At 37.9% G+C, this 23,565-nt stretch overlaps 1 protein-coding gene across 2 annotated transcripts in view; it reads right to left on the minus strand.

Annotated features, from left to right (window-relative positions):
- The window catches only part of NDFIP2 (Nedd4 family interacting protein 2), a 49,614-nt gene that overhangs the window by 16,786 nt on the left and 9,263 nt on the right, over positions 1-23,565 (minus strand). The window contains exons 2-5 of one of the 2 annotated variants that reach the window (XM_054827801.1): positions 11,776-11,935; positions 10,201-10,328; positions 6,328-6,387; positions 3,085-3,172 (exon numbers count right to left, since the gene is read on the minus strand). In XM_054827801.1, the coding sequence (XP_054683776.1) occupies positions 3,085-3,172; positions 6,328-6,387; positions 10,201-10,328; positions 11,776-11,935 (436 nt within the window). The remainder of the gene's footprint in view (positions 1-3,084; positions 3,173-6,327; positions 6,388-10,200; positions 10,329-11,775; positions 11,936-23,565) is intronic. The other variant, XM_054827810.1, reaches the window with a different exon arrangement.

Genomic DNA, 23,565 nt, shown 5'->3' on the forward strand with positions numbered 1-23,565 from the left:
TGGGTCGTGACAGTTACTTGTCCTACCACTGTTACAGCTGTGTTCAAAATGAAAAGAAACAGCTCAGAAATTCCTCCTTTTTGTTGTGCATACAAAAACAAACAAACAAAAATCACTCTGACAAACAACTATAACAATTTCCTCTGGCATTCTGAAAAGTTTACACTATGCTGTATAAGGCACAACTGACTTAAAAAAAGTATTAAAAAAAATTTAAGTGGTCTGATAGCAAAATCTGCTGCATTTTGCATTCATAGCAAAATGAATATATTCACTAACATATTCATTTACCTCAAAATCATCAGAACCTGACAAACGTCAGCCCTGACCATTAGAAAGCAGATTCTTTGCTCACCAACATAATCACAGATTTCAAGAGTAACACCAATTTCTTAAAACATATGATTTTACTACATATTAGAAATAAAACAGGTTGTTTTCCAAATCTTTCCACTAAGTTTCTGAATCAAGTGCTAAAGCAAAAAACCCACCTGTTCAGACAAAGGACTTTTATTCTTTAGAGTATATCGTCTCATTCTATTTAGTTACACTAAACAGAACAGTATTTTGCAACTTAGATCGGAAACAGGTTTGTAACTTGCATGCACTGAGCTCCTAAAACAAAGAAAAACCCCAAACAAACAGATGTGGCCACTAGATGGACTCGAGACAGTGATTTTATGCAACTTGGGCAGCTACCACTAGATGGTAGCTACATATCACTAGTTGATTGCAATATGCAGGTAAACTCAGTAAAAAGTTCATTTTATTATACTTCAGTTGAATAAAAGGAAATTAAAAGTGCTAACTTCACTGTTTTATATTTAAAACAAAGGCAGCCTGCCCTCGGCTCCCCCCCACCCGAGATCTTTCTCCCAACACTGTACATAACAGTCACAGGAGGAGGTGGAGAGCACATCTGGAACAAGCCATTCTTCCCATGCTGCTCTCACCACAGCACAGTTCCTGACACTGTTCTCCTGCATTTTAACTGAGGGAACTTATTCTAGACTCTCTGAGACCTGCCACCTCTACTTGCAGTGTTTAAACACATCCCATCCTGAAAAAACCCAGAAGATAGACGTACTGTAAATTTCATTTTAACTCCTGCTCTCTTAAATCTACATACATCAACTTTATGGAGACTTTTATCTCCCTATTAAAGGGATAGAAATACACCACCTGCTATTTATGATCTAACCTTATTAAGTTAAGCTCATTTTTCATTTGGTTCTGCAATTTCCCCAAGAAAAACTACTGGAAATTACTATTACAGGTCTATAAATGCTATAAGTTTTTGTGAACTCCTCATACTATGAACACAAACAACAAATAAACTTTATCAATTTCCATATGTAACCAGTATCCATAACAGCCAACACAGATCCCAAATTAACATACACTTGCATAAACATCTTGCAATGTGTAAGCACTCATTTTACGCATTTCATTCACAGGCGAGCAAAGTTGGCAGTAACAGTCTCAGAATAATCAAGAAAAATTATGATCTACGGAGTATGTTTGTCATATGTGTAAAAGTAGTGCTCTGTGCAGTCAGTCTCAGCTAAACAGCTATTTGAAAAGAAAGTTGCCAGTTTATCCAAGTAAACATCTGTGTTCTTGAAGGTGCACAAAAGGTTCGGGGCACGCAGTTTTGGCCAACTGCGTGTGAGTGTCACTGGAGCCCTCCTGCAGCCTTTGATTCCAGTTCAGCTTCTGCATAGCAGGATTTTTACTACTACTGTGCTCTTAGCTGCAAGCTAACAAGTTTGTTTTCAGCTGTGATTTTAAGGACTTAAAACATACTAGAGCCAACAATCCACTTGACCTCCAAGTGCAGTGCTAACGAAGGCCTGAACCAGGATTTAAAAGCAAGAACAAGTTCACATGATACAGAAGCTAAACAGGTTAAATACAAAAAGCTGTAGCACATTGGGAAAAGGAAAAAAGGGAAAAGGAAAAATGAAGCCATACCCTCCTTTGCCCCCAAGAATGTATATCCTTTCTATGGTCCAAGTACAGAAAGAAGTCAGACTACAAAACTCATTTCATTCCCCTATATATGTATTTATGTATTTGCTACGTGAGGTAGACACATATATTTTTATCCCAAGATGCAAACACCACATTGTCCTAGTACACTGTACACCAACATGAAAAAAGCTCCTGTGAAAGTTCTGTAACCTGCATCTGTAACAGTTAAATAAAAAGACTGTGAAAGACAATAAAGAAAAAAGAACTAAAATGAGATCTAGGTTGACAGACAGAAAGGAGACTTCAGTGGATAATCAAGCAGCTTTCATACTGATAAATGCTAAAAAGAACAGCTACATCCCTGACACCAAGCTTCCATCCAGGTTGCCAAACACGTGTGTTTCAGACAGGGAAAATATCCTCAGAAATTAGAAAGAAATATGCAATTGGCAAAACAGAAGCAGCTTCATTCTGGAAGTAACTTATAGTGGCTAAATCCAATTTTGCTCAATGCAGTACATAATTAACAAGATAGGAGATGCACAGTGCGCACACACAGTACCTGAAGAAGTGCTATAGTAGTGCTGGTTGCAATCAGAGGTTACCCGAAGGCGGTACATTTTTTTATATGCTAGTGGTTAGTTCAACCTGAAAATAAGTGTTGTTGGATTTGTTCCAAAAATCCACCCACAGCTCTTTAATTCGCTACGCTAACATCAGCAACTTTTGGCACATCATCTCTCCCTCAATTTTTTTCTACTTAAAAATCAATTGCCAGATTTCTATGACCCAGCCTTGAATTAAAGTAGGTAGTCCAACTAGAAGATGACAGAATTTCCCAATTCACAGGTAACAGTGAAGCCTTGCTATACCTCAAAACATTTACTATGATTTTGCTTTGTCTCCTTATCCGTGACAGATGCCACAGAAAAAAAAAGTGCAATGTATTTGCTATATCTGGAACAGGAATTGTTTATATCTGTGTACAAGTAAAAAAATCCATTCATTACAGTACATTAATGCAGTTTATCACAGCTATCTTTTATATTCCATAGAAAAAAGGTACAATTAAGATATACCTCAGTAGGTCTGGGATATAAGATAACTTACTGAAAAATGCCAACATGAAGATGCCATCATTGCCCACTCTAAGCTGATCTGCATCACTGAAATCATCCCGTGGTGGATACTCTTCTTCCTGGATTTACAGGTTAGTGATAATTTAGTGAAAAGTTTATTTTAGAATAACTATCTGTAGGATTAAAGTATTAATTATGTTTCTAAAGCTAGAAGAAAATTGACATTTCTGTAACACGTCTGCATCAAGGAAATTTAACAGAAAAATAATTCATATCTATAAAACAAGTCTTATTTGTTGCTTATATTGACAGAGTCCAAATTTAACTGAAAGTTTCTGTAGAAGATCTGTACATATGGCCTATTCATCTTAAATGAAGCTAGAAATTGTCAAAATACTTATCTGAAATAATCAAAACCAACAGAAATCTCTTGTTTTACTGTACCTATCTTGATATGCAGCCAAGCTATTAAGTATTTTTTGGAAAAATCATTACATAGTATGTTCTATTTTTTTCCCTGCTATAAAAGTCTTTTAATGCTTCTCAAAATATAGAACAAAGTTTTAGAATAAGGTTAGTATCTTAAAATAAATTACTGATACAACAGCACTGCACTAACCAATCTGACTATCCTATAAGCTACAGAGAAACATATGTAAAGCAAATAAAACCTCTAGGGACACTAGAGGGCGCGAGCACATTAAAAATGTTTAAAAGTCTTCTAAACTCAAAAAGCATAGTACTTTTAAGTCAAACACAAGTAAACAGAGGCGTCACTCAAAACAATCCAAAGATTTCTCCCATCGTGTCAAAATACTACAGATCTTAAGATACTGAAAGTATGAGTTTGTTTTGTTTCTCAGTACGTGATTTTCAACAGAACTTGGCAGATCTTAGGTATGCAGTTCTGTGCACAAGTAAAACACTGCTGCAACTGTAGACTGGGAAACATAAAAGTTTTCATGATGACAGCAGTTACTAAAGAGAGCCTGATGAAAACTGTCAAACCAGTTAAACACATCAATTTTATACTTAAATGAGCAACATCAAAACAATGCAGGATGATACAAGTTAAATAATGCTGTCGGTAGCAGCAGTAATATGGTCTAGACATAAGCATGAGTAACATTCTTTTCCTGTTTTTTTCTCCAATTAATCATAATGTATTAGAATTGAAATAAGAAATGACCTATAAAAAATGAGTTCAAGTGGCATTTACTTAGCTGTTTCACCCACAGCAAACACTTACTACTGAAGTAATGTACCTCTGATTTTAACGTACTACTCAGTTGCTGTACCAAACATTATTTTGTATAGTAAGTTCATAACTAAAAGGGCATTAAACAATCACAGTGATCTACAGCTCTGTCATGTGATTGACATGTTCACCATTGTCAACACAGCAAAATAATTTACCAGGGTACAGCGATTATGGTTAAAAATGTGCTAGAATGAACTGTACCAACTCAGGTCAGCCAGCATTACTCTTGGTAACACTGCCATGAAATTCCAGCTGCGCTATTTCATTTCAGGTTAATTAACCAGGACTCTGTATTACTTTATAAACACTGCTATTCATATCCACAATACTAAGAAAAGCACAAAAAGCTAGCTGAACAACAATCTTAAGGGGCTATAATTCAACTCTACGTTATTTCAGATGTCCCTAAACGGTCATCTTAAGTGACTACGAAAATATTATTTAGCCCAGTTTTGTTGCAGCTACAAGACTGATGGGGCGGGGGGAAGGGAAGGTAGGCTTGGAAATGCATTTAACGAAGAGCTACATTTGAATGTGCTTATCTCTGAAAAGTATGCCATGAGAGTTCCTTTTGCAAGTCAGGACAACAAAAAATATTTTCAATTTTAATTTCAGAAGGTATATAAAAGCCAATATAAAATAATTTTGGGATTTTTTTTTAAACTGTCTGCTAACTACCTTACTTCATACTAGCATTTCCAAACCGATTAGTGAATTACGTTCTATGTAAAATTTTGCTTCAGAAAAAGAAAATTTTGCTCAAGTAAAATAACAAGTTTAATAGGTTTCTCTATATGCACAGGCTTCTCTAAGGCTTACACATGTGAGAAACACAGGTCAATATATAACCCATGGACATGACAGCAGACATTTGCAAGTAGACACTGTTGCAGTAAGGGTGAACAAGTTGTAATTCATCACACTCCACGTCAAATGGGAATTATATTAAACCAAGTTCTACTTCCTGTCTCCGAAAATTAGCATATGAAAATTATCAGGTTAAGAAATGAAATAGTTTTCTGTGCTAAAATCACGTTCAGCATGTAACTAGATCATTTAGTATTGTGTGGGTTTATGATCAGTCCTGCGGATGGAAGACACTAATTGGCCACTGCTCAAGTCCCACTAATATTGTCTGTCTTCCACAGTGCTCTCATTTGATCTAGTTTGTGTCAATTGCCCCAGTCTTTCTTCAAAATATAATTGTTTGCCACCATTCATTGAGGAATGAAAAGGGACAACAAAGAATGACTGCCCTCTGCTGATGCTTAGAACTACATGTAATTTCATAGTAATATTGACATTTTTATCAATGAGAATACTTTTTTTTTTAATGAGAAGAATGTCATATAACAACACACACAAATCTATAAAATACATAATACACTTTCAGTATCTCATATTGATTTTTGACAAATTCAGCCATGTTAAGGATCATGGACAATATTTCTTGTTTGCTAAATATGCTGAGATCTGTATAAATAGAAAACTTACTGTTCCTATGACCAGAGAAACAGCTAAAGAACAAAATATATTATCAACATAAATGGCATGTCACACAGAGTAATTTCTCTAAGCAAAAGAACACCAAAAGGTACACAGCATCTATTGAAGTCAAATCTATTAACTCCTCTGAAACTACAGTGCTCTGTAGTATTCTGCAAAGGGAGGACTCTTTTTTCCCCCCAGTGCTTTTTAGCTTCTTTCAAATTAAACCTATCATGGTGTATAGTAAGACAACCACCTTTAATCAAGTAAATAACCAGAGTTTTCAGGAACCCCATGGATAACTAAACTGATATAACTGTTCTCAATGCACTGGATTTACCGAGAAAAACTTCTGAGGAAAGGGTCAAATTACTTAATAAACCCCATAAATGACACCTTCAGCATACAAAACAATATGGAGAAGATAATGGTGGGGGAAAAAATGCACAACGAACCCCAGAAGCATTTGTTTGGCAGCAGGAAAATTCATAGTTAAAGTCTAAACCAGAGAGAACTATACCATACCTCTGGACGACTGAGGAATATTTCATCAAACAGACTCCTAGACTCCCTAAACTGGGCGTGCTAAGCATGTAAAAACAGAAAAACGTAAGACAAATGCAACTGAAAAGCATTAAGTAAAAGCCATTCATTGCAACATACAAACAAGTCATTTAACTGTTAGCAATATTTTTGTCCATTTAAATTAACCTTTCAAAACTGACCTTGAGAATTTGAAAAGGAAAACATCAAAAGCCAGGGTAACTAATGCTATCACTACTGATGACATAGGGCTGCTACGATTTCTTTGATACATTGAGCCATCTGGGAGCATTTGAAAGAAATAGATGTTTATGCACAACATATTCTAAGACAAACTATGCAAAGGACTACAAAAGCAAGTACTGAAAGCTTCGCTAAACGTTAAGTTTAGATTGTTCGTACAATCTGTGGATGCAGGGTCTATGATGAGGTCTTTAAAATGATGACACTAATGTTTTTTGTAAGATCCCTACACGATTCAGGGGAAAAAATATGAAAGCTGTTTATTAAGTGTGCTGCCTTTTTATACCATTTTCCTCTCTTTTGCTCAATGAGTAAGTTGGTTGCCTTCTTTACCGCACATTTTGGATTATACCATGAACCAATTATCAGCTTCACGTATCACTCAAGGTAACACAAGGACATTTAACTTTTTCCAACTGTTCACGTTATTGTAGTGAAAAGGCAATGTATCCTGATTTTACAAGGAAGAAACTAGAAGCACAGATGATAGCAGACTTCACATTCATAAGAGCACTGATTTCACAAGGCTGAAAATAAAAACTGAAAAAGCTACACATTATATCATTGTGTATGTTGAGCAAAGCGTGTAATATACAAGTCAGATACTGTCTGCAGCTGTCACTGCTTGTGATCTCCAAGACAGTGAAAGTGAGAAAACAATTAAACTTTGCGCTACTGGTATGCAGTTAAGTGACTTATCTGTTCTTCCACAGGTATTCAGAGCTAAGGATCAAAATCCTTCCCCTCAAGGTGGCAAACCACCCCTCTGTAACCATAACATGACCTTTTTTTCTTATTCCAGTCATCTGCCAGACTAAGACAGTTTTATTACACAGTCTTAGTCCACCCCAGTGTGAGTCCATTAGAGGTATTAAATAAGGCAGGGATTTTGTGACAGTATCACGTGGTAAGGTAATTAACATGACACTAATTAAAATTGTGTTAGCACAAAATTATTATCATCTACAAAACTGGAACTTCAGCATTTCTTACTTTTTCCCCAAATCTCAACTTTGCAACTTTAATACTGTTTCTTTAACATAGCATTTGTGTGCATGTGCTTTTAAAAAAAACAAACGAACCAAAAAACAAAAAAACACAGAAGCAAACTGAGCAGAAATTCTATCAAATTTGAGATCTTTAGTAGTCAGCAGGACTGTGGCTTTTAGGTACACTGAGTAAACTTCTGATACTACCTTAATACTGCCATAAGTGCATACAACTTTTTAGCCAATCTCTGCTTTGGGGAATGATAGTGTGTTCCTACTGATTTTTCATAAGTGAAATTCTTGTGGTGTCAGCACCTAGTTCTTGAATGTCAAGTTCTACTGTATGTTTTGGAAAAGCAGACTATATAAAAGTTTCTCACTTTGTCACCAGCTTCAGCTCCTTTCTCAGTATCACATGTTGTCCCACTTCAGTTCCTTTCTCCACCAATCCCAGTTTATCCTTCTCCATCCTGCTTCCCATTTAAATCTCTCTGTATTCCCTCCATACCACTGCTCTCCATTCACCTTTGCCTTTTCTCATTTTGACTTAGACCCATCCTCTCTGAACCCTGCCTGTGTTCACTTTGAGCCAATTACCTCCTTGCCCAACCAAAACTAGACTTCTCCTACAAGACGTAAGCTTCAGAGGCTCAGAATCATTGTCCTTCTTCCCTCCACCTACCATTAATGCCCTTGCAGTTGAATCAAGTGGCTTTCCTCTCCCCTTCTAACCGAAGGCCAATAATAATAAAACTACTTCAGGGCACATCAGAAATTCTTATTTCTCAGTTCCAGTGTTTTCACCAAAAGCAGTCAAGAGCAGTCATACGGTGTATCTACTTTTAGTCCCTTAATCCTACTCTGAGACAGAACATTTGAGAATGTTCTCTGGCAACAGCACACTTGCAATCCCATCCTCTTCAGAGCTGTGAGCAGTCTAAACTTGTTCATGCAAGACAGTCTCCACACATTTACTAAATTTGAAGCTGCAGCACCAACTGCAGAAACTCATTTTTCAAAAACTTGTAATTTGGCCAAAACCACGCAGATTTTCTGAGAAAGGGCAAAAGATGTTTCTGACATAGTGACCTGAACACTTGAGAAAGAGTTCTCCAAAGCTTCAAATGACAAGGCAGAAACACTGATTTTAATTTTTTTTCCTTAGCTTTATTCTTGAAATTGGCTGAAATCAGCCTGAGGTTTTCCCTGTAAAATTCAGGTCAAGGAAGATTGCTTGTATGTCTGAAACTTTCACCCCACAGGGTTCTACACATACAAAGCTAAAAACAACAAGAATCTTGCAAGAGTTACACATGTCCTGTCTGAAGTGTCACAGGACTGGTAATGGTACCCAGAAAATTAAGGTTTGGGTTGCTAACGTTCCAAGGAAGTTTAAAGGTTTATAATTTCAGATTGAGGGTTTCGTTCAGACCAGTATTTCAGCAAAAGTTTTACTTCTATGACAAGCAGTATGGACCAACTACATAGAATCCATACTCCTGTTAAATCAGTTAAAAGGTTACAACTGGAGATCATCACCTCATAGCAGAAACTTGGCAGGTAACCAGGCAAATGTTCCTGGTTCCCTGCTACATTTAATATAACAGATTTGTGTAACACCTGCACTGGTGATGTTGCACAAGTCCATTTTAACTTTAGCTGTGCATACCTTAAAGTGAGTGCTGTGCACTGTGATTACTGCACAGCAGTCAAGGAAAGAACAGCTGGGTGAACACAATTTTTTTTCCAGTCACAAGCACGCTGCAGTCACTTTTGCATTTTAAATGCATCTCAAATGCGATCACATTTGATCTCAAGGTGGTGATTTTTAGTGAAAGCACTGGAAAACCTAATTTGGGTATAGTATATTACGGCCAATACTACCAAACTGCAGAATTTCCACATTCTGAAATTGGGAAGAAAATAAAAGAAGAACTTTGCTTACAAAACTAACATTTAACACTCATTGAATAGATCAATTTTCTATTTTGAAGACTGTATTCTTTATAGTGTTAATTCTTACAAAACTATAAGCACTGAATATATATCTTTTACTTAATTTACTGTTTACCATAACTTGTGGTCTGGGGTTTTTTGTTTGGTTTAAGTACAGGGATTACTTCTTTGAACTTCAGTATTAAAGTTTTAATGGAACAAACAACAGGGACCTTTCCTTTTAAAAGACCTACATTATTTGGGGTTTTGCCCCTTCCAGACTGTTGGAATTCCTCTTTTCTCTAAAGGTCTACTTTGTTCATTATATTTTTTTTTACCATCTGAAACACTAAATATCAGCAATAACTCTAGAAATTAACATTAGTAGTGGATACCTAATTAAAAGATGACAAAATACTGGATAAACTATTAAAACAGCAAAATTTGGCTATTAAAGCTGTTTAGACAGCAGCTATGTCTCAGAAAAGAGTGAATATGATACACTTTTCATAGTACTTTACAACTAACTTACACTATCTATACAAAACCTAAGCATCCAAAATATTTAAATCACCAACTCCCTAATATTCTAATAAATAGCCCATAACGTGGGCCCAATGATTATAAATAATTAGATTAGCCTAACATGTTTCACAAAATTGAAATAAAGCAGAAGTATATCACTTACTCGTTGGGCAACTTCTGCTGCAGCAGCTGCCATTGCTGCAGCTTTGGCCTTCTCTGCTTCATCGTAAGTAGGAAGAGAGGTAGCTACACTGTATGGAGGTGGTACAGGATAAAATTCATTCTGTGTTTCTGTTCAAAATAAAGAGGTTATGCATTTTTAAGCCAGAACAATGTCAAAAATATTAAATTTTACATGCACGTAACTACTGAGCTTTAAAGAATATTTTTCAACAGAGGCCAAAATTGATGATATCTGTAGTTGAAGTTATCAGTTTAAAAACAAATTTTTATAAAATAAAATAGTGAATGGCTTGATAGTAGTTTTGGTTGCTAGTCAAGGCAGAAACCTAAACCTAGATGTTGCAAGAAGCCAAAAATTTTATGAACAAGAAATCATATTTGCTGAGTTACATCTCTAGGTGTTCCAACCAAAAGCTTTTTATCAAATCATAAAAGACATGCATAGAAACATCCTAACTAAAGCTTTTAATTATAAGAATCAATTGATTACTTAAGTCCAGTAATAATCATTCTGTATTTTTATTAGTATGGCCTTGTTGCTAACTCCAGTGGTTCCATGAAAAATCAGTTATTCCAAGATTTCAATTTCACCACATTCTTTTAAAAATGTTCCTTCTATCAAAATGGAACACAGACTTCATTCTTATATATTGAAATAGTAAAGCATCATCATATAAATTAGAATTATTAACAAAATGAATAAAGATTCTTTAAAATACAGCTCAAGCTTCCTCCTACAGCCAGCAGTAGTTTGTAACAAGATTGCTTACGTAGTAAAGATCTGTCAGCACAGGTCACGTGGTAAAAAGATTTGTCAGCACACCAACACAAAGATGTTATATATAAGGATAATTCTGCATAGCTATGTATTATACTTGTAAACACTGCCCCAAAGAACAAGGACAGGAAATTGCTCCTTTAATCAATATCAAAAAAAACTAGGTTGGAGATTACTTCTAAAACATTTGGCACATGGGAAACGCAAATCCAAGCAACTTTGCTTAAACAGGGACTTTGATGTTGCCTGCTGTTAAGTCTCCCATAGCCCAAAGAAAACTCACAACCTCATGAGAATGGGAGCAGTGCATAAATGGAGAAAAATACCCGTTTCTCATTCTCCACAAGAAGTTTTAACAAGAGCCTTTAAAGCAAAAGGAACCTTTCAATGGAAATATTTTCACAAAACAGTGGTACACGTGTAAGAAGTTTGAGTTTGGCAAATCAGTGCTTTGTGTTTTTTCTTAAAGAGGCAATTAAAATTGCTAATGAGGTCTAATAATAGAGCACTACTCAAAGATGTAGATTAAATGTAGAACTGAACTACATGCAGACTTAAATAAAACCTATTACACTAATTAATGAACATCCATTTAGTCTAGAAATTTGGAACAATCAGCGTAATTTAGAGGTGCGCTTCTTCTGAACCAAAGGGCTGTGCGTGAAAGCTTAACTTTTTACTGCAATTGCGTGCGTAGAAAAAAAGAAAACCCAACACAACACCAAGTGCCGATTCATACATGCTCCTCCCTGACAAGCTGTTAGGTAAGAAAAATACCTGAGGTTGCAGCTGCTTCTACAGCTATGCTACAGTAAGGTGGTGGGGAAGTATCTGCTTCAGATAAGGCTGCTGCTGTCTGGGGAGTCGGCGTAGTCTCTGTAGCCGTGGAAGGCTGCTCAGCTGCTGAAGGCTCTGGGGGGTCATCCTCATTGTGAAGCTTAGAAGAAAAACACACAAATTTCAGATGCATTCAGGAAATACTTTCCATGATAACCTAGTACTTGCAGAACCACCTTCAAAGACAGAGAAGATTACTCATCAACAAAACAAAAATTATTTACAAAACAGCATGTAGTCCAGTTAAATCCTTTTTAAGCAAACTGCCTTCCCCCCCCAAAAAAATGGGTTGTTTCTCATCAGTGATGTTCACAGAGTCTTAAAAATCTTGAGGGTTTTTTTAATGTTTACTATATGGGAAAATGCTGGATATAAAATACTTTCTATTAGATGAATATTTTAACACTATTACAATTTTTTTCTTAAATACGTTCATAAAAAAGTATTAACCCATTTTATAATACAACAGGTGAGCAACACTATTTTATTGTATTAATCTAGAACAAATAAAAAAACAAGACACATTTCTACTTCTGTAACTGGGATTTTTACACTCTTGCATCTTGTCAGAGAGCTTCTCCACTCAAATTCTAAGACTTTTAAAAACATTCTGCTTTTCTTTACAGTCTGGAAAGGATCCTTTCTCTATAAAACTTTAAGTTGCTGCTTTCTTTGGTTGCTTGTTGTTTGGTTTTGAATGCAGTTTTTAAAGGACATGTCCAGTTAATCATATACAGAAAAAAGAATCTGGATAAGCAAGAAAACTGTGGAATTTGGATGCAGCAACTAGTATCTTCTTAGAGAAGGTATTTTTGATTATTTTAGCTAACTTGATAGTGTTTAGAATATGAATCCAACTCTAAGAAGAAAGAGTACTAGCATTAAACAAAAAAGTGCTAGTTCCCACTAGCGTAAACTACCTGATAACATGCCTAGACGGCAACTACTGAGGCACCATATTTAAAACGCAGAAAATAAGATTAGTAAGTTGAACATATCTGAAAAAAGAATTCGGTAACTTCAAATTGATAGTTGCTATGAACATCCTACAGAAAAATATAATTTTAATTTCAGTAACAAAAGTACTAAGAATACAACTACATCAATTTCATATTAGGCAAAGTACAATCAGATTATTGCAAAACGCATATTCTGAGAAGAATGAACACTAAATTCCCTGTTAAGTAGTGTAAAATTCACACCAAAATTGCTTTATATCCAAAGTATATCAAAGTTCACAGAATTGTTGAGGTCGGAAGGGACCCCTGGAGGCCATCTGGTCCAACCGTCTGTATTAAGCAGGGCATTCTACAGTGAGTTACCCAGGACCACATCCAGATGGCTTTTGAGTACCTCCAAGGGTAGAGAGTCCACAACCTCCTTGGGCAAAGTGTGCCAGTGCTGTCACTCTCACATTATGAAAAAAATAAAAGAGGGGAAAAAAGAAGATTAAATAAAAAGAGTGTTTCCTGATGTTCAGAGGGAACCTGGGAACCTCCTGTGTTTCAGGTTGTGCCCGTTGTCTCTGGTCCTGTCACTGCAAAGAGCCTGGCTCCATCCCCTTTGCACCCTCCCTTCAGGTATTTCTATACATTGATGTATATACCACACTCTTCTCTTTAAATGTGTCACATTAGAAAAAGTGATAAAGGTACTTGCTAAAGCATTTGTCATTTGCTAAAGCAATTGTTTTTCAGGGGTCGCTTCAAATACTGTATTCAAAGAACTACAGCTTAAAGGGTTTATCTATAAATATAAATTACATACATACACACACATGTAAGTATATATATACACACAGGCACAATACACACGTGAGCACATACTATTGAGAAGACACCCTCAATGGAACTGATAGGGGTTACTGAAGGTTTTTCGGTACTGAGCAATCAGGTCATTTAATGGTTAATCAGAGATCCAGAAGAAGTAGTAACCTGAGAAATATGTACAGTCATTTAGAGTAGTTAAGGCCAAAGAAAACAAAACCACTTCAAAGCAACCTAATATAATTAGGGATACAGAAACCAAGCAAGAAGTCAAAACACTCAATTCTAAAAATGTCAAGCAGGTCAGAAAAACAGCCTGAGATCTACAAATGTTAAGGTTCTAAATTAAGTACAATCATTCACAAGAAAAATCTAGTATTGCAATGGATGTAGCTAAAATAAAACCATTTTAAAATAAAACTGTCATTTGATTAGCAATGAGACAAATAACATTACTGGCATACTTGTACCTTAATGGCTGGTACACGCACCCTCATTTGGGATGTGTGCGTGTGGTTCTGACTACCGCACCACAACAACCTGGTGTACGAGCAGGGGAAGTAGTAAAGCCTAGTTAATGGACTTCTGTTTGTTACCTCCATTATTCCTCTCCTTTCACCCTCCACTTCAATCACTGCAACTTTTTTTCCCTACCAAACCATAGCATGTGCTGTCACTATCCTGAAGACACAGAGAGATCCACAGCAGCTCATTGGTCAAAGAGCACATTGCTGCTCAAAACCCACTTTGCCATCACAGAGGAAATTAATTTTGTCCCCTCTACATGCTTTCTTGAACCTTTCTACCAGTTATGTGTAATTTAATAATGGTTACAAAGGATGGAGGAGGTAACGTGAGGATGGGAGAAGAACACGCACATGAGACTTCTTGCCTTCAATGACCCAGTTAACAAGTCATTCAATTGTTACAGCAACTGCAATTAGGAAACAGAAAAATTCCATCCTAAGGGTTCCATACAAAAGAGTCTCATTATGCCCTTTAGTGCATTCAAAAGATCTTTATTTTATAGGACTCGTATTCAGGGATCAAGCATTTCTATTTATCCTGTCTTCTACGACACAGGCCTTTCGGAAATTCTGAAAAGCATCAAGGTTATTCTAAAGCAGCAACTTAAAGAAAAATCTTAAGACTCCTTACAGAATACTCCATCATAAAAATCACAAGAGGGGGATTAGCAGCTTGAGTGTTTACAGCTACAATAATAAACACAAGTTGTTCCATGAACAGAAACTAGCTTTTGTTAGTTCTCGTTCAAGCGTCCTGTCTCCTAATCTCTCCTCAAGGCAGTAACTTCAGCTCCTCTTGGGGGACTCTGGGGTAAAAAAAAAAAAGAATAAAACCCCACAACTGCAACAGAACTTGCCCCAACAGGCTGGAAAATTTGCCCATGCCAGCAGGGTGGTTATACGGTTTTGACTTGTAGCAACTCTGCCTTGCCTTCACAGGGCACTGATTCTCCTCTGTGGAGTCACCAGTTTGCTTGAAACCAGTAGGAATCTGACTACCTTTGAGCCTCCCTCTTCCCGTTTAATTTTGGCTTATACTGGCTGGTAAATTTAGAAGTTATTTTTGGAGACAGGGGAAGAAGAGGCCTGACACTCTGCATAGGTTTCATTGCCATAGAAACCAAGCTAAAAACACTCAGAAGGGAACAGAAAACGTCTGTTTCAAGGCATTACTTATGCTATGTACTTAAATGTTACCTGAAACAGCATTTAACGTTAAAAGATAGAAATCACATCGAGGAATTTTTTTTTTTTCAATAGTAAGATTATTTTGCCCACTTTTTTAATTAAAGGACTCAGGAGAACTCACAGTTCATCATCCCAGTCCCTTCCCAAGCCCCCAGTGAACCACTATATGGAAGTAAGCAATACAGCTGCTTTTACCAAGATTATGGTCAAAACAATCGCCAGGACCTAAATGCCTCTATGCAAACGCACGTAGCATGGGGAATAAACAACAGCAGTTGGAGACGTGCGCACGCCTGCAGGGCTGTGATCTCATCGGCATCATGGAGACGTGGTGGGATGGCTCCTATGACTGGAGTGTTGGAATGGAAAGATACAGGCTCTTCAGGATGGACACCCAGGGGGCACGAGGAGGGGGTGTCACCCTCTATGTCAATGATCAGCTGGAGTGCATAGAGCTCTGCCTGGGGATGGATGAGGAGCCGACTGAGAGCCTATGGGTCAGGGGGACATTACAATAGGAGTCTGCTACAGGCCACCCAACCAGGAAGACCGAGCAGATACAGGAGCAGCCTCACGTTCACAAGCCCTAGTCCTCATGGGGGACTTCTCAATATCTGTTGGAGGGACAACACAGCGGGGCATAAGCAATCCAGGAGGTTCCTGGAATGCATCAATGATAACTTCCTTCTTCAAGTGACAGAGGAGCCAACGAGGAAATGTGTCATGCTGGACCTTGTTCTCACCAACACGGTGGGGCTCGTGGGGAATGTGAAGCTCAAGGGCAGCCTTGGCTGCAGTGACCATGAAATGGTGGAGTTCAAGATCCTCAGGGCAGCAAGGAGGGCACACAGCAAGCTCACTACCCTGGACATCAGGAGAGCAGACTTTGGCTTCTTCAGGGACCTGCTTGGTAGAGTACCATGAGATAAACCCCTGGAAGGAACAGGGGCCCAAGACAGCTGGCTAATATTCAAGAGTCACTTCCTCCAAGCTCAGGAGCGATGCATCCCAACAAAGAGGAAGTCAGGCAAAAACACCCAGAGGCCTGCATGGATGAACAAAGAGCTCCTGGGCAAACTCAAACAAAAAAAGGAAGCCTACAGATGCTGGAAGCAAGGGCAGGTAGCCTGGGAGGAATACAGATAAATTGCCCGAGCAGTTAGGGATCTCGTTAGGAAAGCTAAAGCCCTGATAGAATTAAATCTGGCCAGGGGTGTCAAGGGCAAGAAGAAAAGCTCCTATAGGTACCTCAGTGACAAAAGGAAGACTAGGGAAAATGTGGGCCCCCTCCAGAATGAAAAAAAAGACCTCGTTACCCAGGATATGTCGAAGGCTACCTCAATGACTCAAATTTTTTGCCTTAGTCTTCACCAGCAAGTGCTCTAGCAACACTGGCCCTGTTTAACACTTTTGTCAGCAACATGGACAGTGGGATCAAGTGCACCCTCAGCAAGTTTGCCGATGACACCAAACTGTGTGGTGTGGTCAACACGCTGGAGGGAAGGGATGCCATCCAGAGGGACCTTGACAGGCTGGAGAGGTGGACCTGTGCGAACCGCATGAAGTTCAACAAGGCCAAGTGCAAGGTCTTGCACATGGATCAGTGCAATGTGAAGGACAAATACAGGCTGGGCAGAGAATGGATTGAGAGCAGCCCTGAAGAGAAGGACTTGGGGGTGTTGGTTGATGAAAAGCTCAACATGACCCAGCAATGTGTGCTTGCAGCCCAGAAAGCCAACTGTGTCCTGGGCTGCATCAAAAGAGGTGTGACCAGCAGGTCAAGGGCAGTGATTCTGCCCCTCTACTCCGCTCTTGTGAGACCCCACCTGGAGTACTGCGTCCAGCTCTGGGGGCCCCAGTACAGGAGAGACATGGAGCTGTTGGAGCGAGTCCAGAGGAGGGCCACGAAGCTGATCAGAGGGCTGGAGCACCTCTCCTATGAGGACAGGCTGAAAGAGTTGGGATTGTTCAGCCTGGAGAAGAGAAGGCTCCGGGGAGATCTAATTGTGGCTTTCCAGTACCTGAAGGGGCCTACAAGAAATCTGGAGAGGGACTATTTGTCAGGGAGTGCAGTGATAGCACAAGGGGTAATGGGTTTAAACTGAAGGAGGGTAGATTTAGATCAGATTAGGAAGAAATTCTTTACTATGAAGGTGCTGAGGCCCCCTCCCTGGAAGTGTTCAAGGCCAGGTTGGATGGGGCTTTGTGCAACGTGGTCTAGGGGAGGGTGTCCCTGCCCATGGCAGGGGGGCTGGAACTAGATGATCTTTGAGGTCCCTTCCAACCCAAACCATTCTGTGATTCTGTTAAACTACAGACAACTGTATATTAGTATCTTCCCCCACCTCTCATCCTCAAATTTTAAAAGCAGGGCACAAAGACTTTTTTTTTTTCCTTCACATCCTAGTCAGCCAGATACCCTGTGTACAGACTATATGGAGGTTTATAATATATAAAAAAAGGAATACTTTGTTATTGGATGTATTACTCCTAAACTGTTTATACAAGTATTTCAATCTGTGCTTTCACAGTCCTCAAACTACAGTACATTACAGGCTCAAAAGTCATGATGCTCATATTGTCAAGATATATCCATGTTATGACACTCAAAATTCAAAGTTCAATCAAGGAAAAATGGCTCTTCTGCCACCAATGACTCAAAATCTCATGGTAACTACTAAAGAGTTTACAGTACAGGAAAAAACATTGGTTTCTTTCATATGATTTTTACCCTATATTACCTTCAGTTTCTTTCCCAGAAAAGCTCTATAAAACAATGATTCACTATTTAATTCAGAAGAAGTTAAAATCAATGTCAGACCTTTCAGCACCAAAATATTGTGGAAAATACAGCTACCTTTGTAATTTATTTATTTTTTAATAAATAATATCTTTAAAGAAGTACTGCATCTCCTCCTGTAATTTCATTGAAGTCTATTATTTTGTTTATGTAATTACATCCAAAGTAATCAGATGCAATGCCTGAAGTCAGCTGACACCCTACAAAGAACATAAACTGCACGAAAGTGTTTAGTACAGAAGCCTTTGCTGAGGGGACTGATGCAGATGCTTTTAGTCTTTAGGCTTTTCAAAATAAAAACTTGGAGGAAGATCTCATTCTCTACTTAACACTTTTCATTTACCTGCAGATAGTAATTTTGTCTGACCTGCAAAAGTTTACTTGCCTGCATAAACAGAGCTTGCTTCATTTGTGATTAACTGACTGATTGTGTAAGAGTGGCAATGTAGGCGAGATATTAATATATGCCAAATTTTGAAAAGTATCAGGGGAAAAGGATATAATAAGATGTCTTATGTCACCTGTACCGTACATACACAAGATTAGAACAATGTTTTCTGATAAAGTCCACTAAAGTAGCACACGCTAGCTCGAGTCATACTCATAGTGTAACACAAACAGTACTATTTCTGTTACCTGATTTTATGCATATTTCAAAAGCTGTTTTCCCATTTCATGAAATGATTTACAGAAGTCAGTACATTATAAAATTATTGCAACATGATTAACTTCAACAGCACATTGCAAACATTTTAAAAGACCTTCTTTATACACACTATTCTCATGCTATTTATATCATTCCTTTAATGTAGCATAAAATTATGCAGAAGATACTGCCACACAGGGACAAAAACCTCAGACAACTAGCCAGCTTTCTTTTCCTGCTTCCTTTTATACCTTTATTATCAGCTTATCTTGGCAAAGCCTGACTTTCAGATAAGCTTTTGTGTAAGTTTCAGTAGTGATGATTCTGGCTGGGGCACCATGGAGCTTCACAGCATTCTCACTAGCAATTGTAAATTACAAGCACTTTTAACACGTACTCCTCCTTTCTAGTCTTTCAAATATTACATTTTTGAAGAAGCTTGGCTCCTCCAGTTTTGACCTCACACTGACCAGTTCATGGGTTCCTTCAAACTGCATTAAAACAATGCATAGAAACCCTGGAACACTGGACCTAATGTTCTGCTTTAAGTAAAACTGTGGAGACTACTAAGTAGATCATGCAAGTTCAAACTTTGTATGCAAATCAGTCAGTCCACTTCCTCCACAAAAAGCAACACTCTTAGCAACAGAGGTTCATCATCTTCACTTTGTAGAAGTTAACACTTTGGTCTTCTAGAGTCAGTTTTTCAGACTATGCCAAAAGGTCAACCAAAAATATCCATTTAATGCAGCTTCTAGCGCTGGAGGGAAGGGCATGAAAGACTCATCTCAAGATGGCTTGTGCAGTGCACAAAAAGTATTCCAATATTTCTGCATTAGATTCATGACATCTTCCATACTGGTACACAGGTATTTATTCCACTGAAATTCTACTGTAGTAAATATGAGCGCTGTAACCAACAGTAGGTTAAAAAGAAAACTGCTATTATCTTCATTAACGTTTCAGGAAGCTTCTCACCTCTCTGTGTTACACCTGATATTTTCATTTGCTGAAAAATTCAAAGGCCTTTTACATCTGCGTACTGCTGGTAGCAATTTGTAAATCTCTGCTAAACTGTTCACTACAAGTGAGACTTGAGACTGAGGCCTGGAAGCAGAATTCTCTACCTACATAAAAATAATTTCACTTAAACAAATACAGGCTGTGTATTAAATGCTTGGTTTGTAACGACATTTTGCATTTTTTCAGCTTTAATAGTCTAAAAATAGGTTTATCCACCTGATAATAGCAAAAGATTGGCATTTGCAAGGGAAAAAACCAAAAGGAAATCTTGAAATAAAATTTAATTCTGAACCTGTTATAAAAATACTTCATGTTGGAGACATGACCGCTGTTTACCCATCTCTGTTGTTTCTGAATGACACCTAATAGTCTCAAACAGCTCATGCTATCAAATATTACCTTTTTATTTTTATGAAAACCCATAAAACCTATACCATTAACCCATAAATGCCATTCAAGTGCTAAGATCAATCAGCCCTAATTTAGGTCTCTAGTAGCCACTGAACAATCAAAACTAAACCAAATAATCTGTAATTACACTCAGATAAGAATTATAAGAACGGAAGACATAAATAAATCCTGCAAAATAGATGTTATAATTTTCCGGTTTATCAGGAAAAAAAAAACAAAAAAAAAAAAAAAACAAAAAAACCAAACATATCCACAACAGCCTTTGAAAGAAATACTTCACAATTTTGTAAAATATAAGAATTCTTGAGGCGGGGGGGGGGGGGGGGGGGGGGGGGCGGCGGGGGGGGGGGGAACAAGCACAAACCATATTCTATTTTAACTTACTAGCTTTCTCCTCAGTATCAGTTTTTATCCTCTACCAATAAGGTAGTTTACAACAAAATCATGCCTTTTTCTTCAAATTCCTGTTGCAACACCAACCTACCATGAACCCGTGCAGAGCAGCTAGTAGGAAGGCAGCTATTTGCAGTTCAGCACCAATCTCTCTCCTGAAACAGTCCTGGCCACAGCCTCAACGCTCCAGAGAAACATCCTCCTCCAGAAACTGGGGAGCCTTCACATTAATAAATACTCTAGTAGAGTACTAAGCAATTAAGCTTATAAGGCACTTCAGTACATACCAGTAAAACACAAAAGCCCAGCAACTTTCAGCTACTTGTCACCTTCATGTATTTAAAACTAAGTGATCAAATTTGATCAGAATTCCCGACTGCACAGAACAGTTCCACATCACTTTTTTCCCACCACCCCATCACTTGGCAAGCATCAATTATGACATATCCAGATTTAGCAATAGCCCTTCATGACAGTGGAGTGGGTTTGTTTGGTTTGTTTTTTTTTTTTCCTTGATGCATCTCTGCAGAAAGTTTTCAACAGCAGTCGATATGTTAGAAGGTCAAAGGTGTGAAATCTGCACTAGAAGCAGGAAAGCAGAACAGAAGTCCATTGCTGCCATTCCACAGCTGTGCAGAAATACCAAGTGTGTCTGCTAAATAAGGATTAGGTACCATGGAAACCCACAACCTCTGGAGGCAAACTTCTACCGAAAAGCATCCAAAGTGATTTATATTGAATGTTGTTGAAAAGTACCCAAAGAGATTTATATTGAATGTTGTTGAAAAGTACGTTGCAACAGAATGGCTTTTCTGCCAAAGTGAGACTCCTCATGTAAAAATGAAGTGATCCAAAGCACTTGAAAGTGTTTTACAGGCACTTCACTTAAGTGATAGTTAAATCATTTTAGTCAGTTCTCTTTAACTAGGGATCTTTAATCTATTGGATTTTTCAAGTTGTTTTTTTTTTTTTAAAGAAGCTTAGAGGCATGTCAGCAGAAAGAAAATAAAAAATAAGAAATGGTGATCAGGACTTTGTGAAGGAAAAAAATGAAATAAAAAATTATATATATATATATATAATGTGTGTGTGTAGACATATATAGACATATCTCTCTCCATCCCAATGGCTACTTTGCATATAACATTTTACTTGCTCTTTCATGTTTTATGGATTATAATCCAGATTTAAACAATTAATTACACATTTAACAGCACAACATACACATTTGCATTCATGCCCTACAGCTTCTAAGACATCTATCCCTTCCCATCCCCCATATTAACAGCAAAAGTGGACCTATTAGTGAAGGACAGTAACATACCATGTGCCAATATGAGAACTCTTTTAGAAAAGTAAATATTCTGAGACTAATGCTCAGAGTTATCTTTTAAAATACTTCCATTTCTCTCTTTTTTTTTTTTTTTTTTTAGGTTTCTTCTCTTCTAAAGAATTATTCAGAAATAATTCCGAATACTGGAATTTTGGTATGATCCAAACAGATTTATGCTTCATATTTATTATAAATCAAGCATAGCTTCCAAGAGTGTCCCATCGCATGGTTATAGGAATTAATTGTGAAATTTGTCAACAAAAACCTGAAGTCTCTAATACTAATAAAGACTATGGTTGAGACCAACATTTTTCAAATCTTCAAGCACCAGTATAAAAATATTTCCACAAAAAAAGTTGTTAAAAATAACTTAACTCTAGAGCTTGTACACTATAAAGTATCACAACTGTGAGTTACTCTAGAATTTAGCTGTAACTAAAAAGATTACCATGTAGCCTTCTGTTTGTCAAACAGTAACTGCAGAACAGCTTGAGGAACTGGTTTAAATCCTATAAATAAGTTACAAAACAAGGCTTGTCCTCATTGAAGACTTCCGAGTTGGAAGTAATAGTGTATAATACAGACCCATTAATAAACCAGAAGCATGTTATTGACACAGGCTGAGGAAGTGTTGCGTCTCCAACACAATCAGCAGGAGATACACGGAGAGCACACAAGCCACCTTTGCCATCTATTTTTCTCAGGCTCTCCGGACGTTCACAGCTGTTCTGTTATGGCTGGTGAACTGTACATCTCTGCCTATTCCATTTACACCTGCTAAGGATTTGATGCGTGTGAATTTGTGATCCTGAATCTGCTAGGACCATCTGCCTCAACTATCTCGTGTATTAATAAACTGCATATGTTTGCTTCTCGTCTTTTCTGCGATTCAACGCAAATTTCAGTGAGTGCTCTCCAGTTTTAATATTGCACAACTTGGTGAATAACAGCTCCGCAACTGCCTTGCCCACTGCCTTGGTGACGCTGTACGCGCTGATCGCTTCCAACTGCCACCACCCATTGCAGACGCCACTCTTAAGGCAGCTCCTTCCCTTTACCTTCCATAGTTCCTCTAGGCTCTTCTTGTGAGACCCCGAAACTGCGTACAGTACCCAACACGGAGGCAGGTCCCTGGTTTCATGCAATGATGCTTCCTGTTCATTCTCACTATCTTCCCTGATGATGGACTATGTTTCATCAGGATTTGTTGGCAGCTGCCACGAATCAAGAGCTTCAGCAAATCATTAGTAACAGCTCCAAGAACTGCAAGCCGAAAGGTCATGTTTTTTACCTACCAGCAGCTTTATAGAATCAGTACAGAAAGTGGAACTTGGTCACTCTAAAGTCGCACACAACATATAAAACATGTAAACTGTAAGAATAGAGGGAATAGGAAAGCCTGCAAAAGTACTCTCACCAGGAGCAAACTCAATATTCAACAGTTAGTTCCAGCTTCCATTTTAGCCTACATTCATCTGGGCTGAAAAATTCAAGGTTGATTGAAAAAGCTGAATATTTCTCCAAATATATTATGCATATTTCACTTGAAGGCCCAAGTACAGTAGGAAGGCTCACGCACAAGGCTTCCTAATGAAGACAAGGCAGGAGGACCCTAAAAATGGCAAACTGATTTTACAAGGGGC

The sequence above is a fragment of the Grus americana genome, chromosome 1 (genome assembly GCF_028858705.1).
Source record: "Grus americana isolate bGruAme1 chromosome 1, bGruAme1.mat, whole genome shotgun sequence".
Lineage (NCBI taxonomy): Eukaryota > Metazoa > Chordata > Aves > Gruiformes > Gruidae > Grus > Grus americana.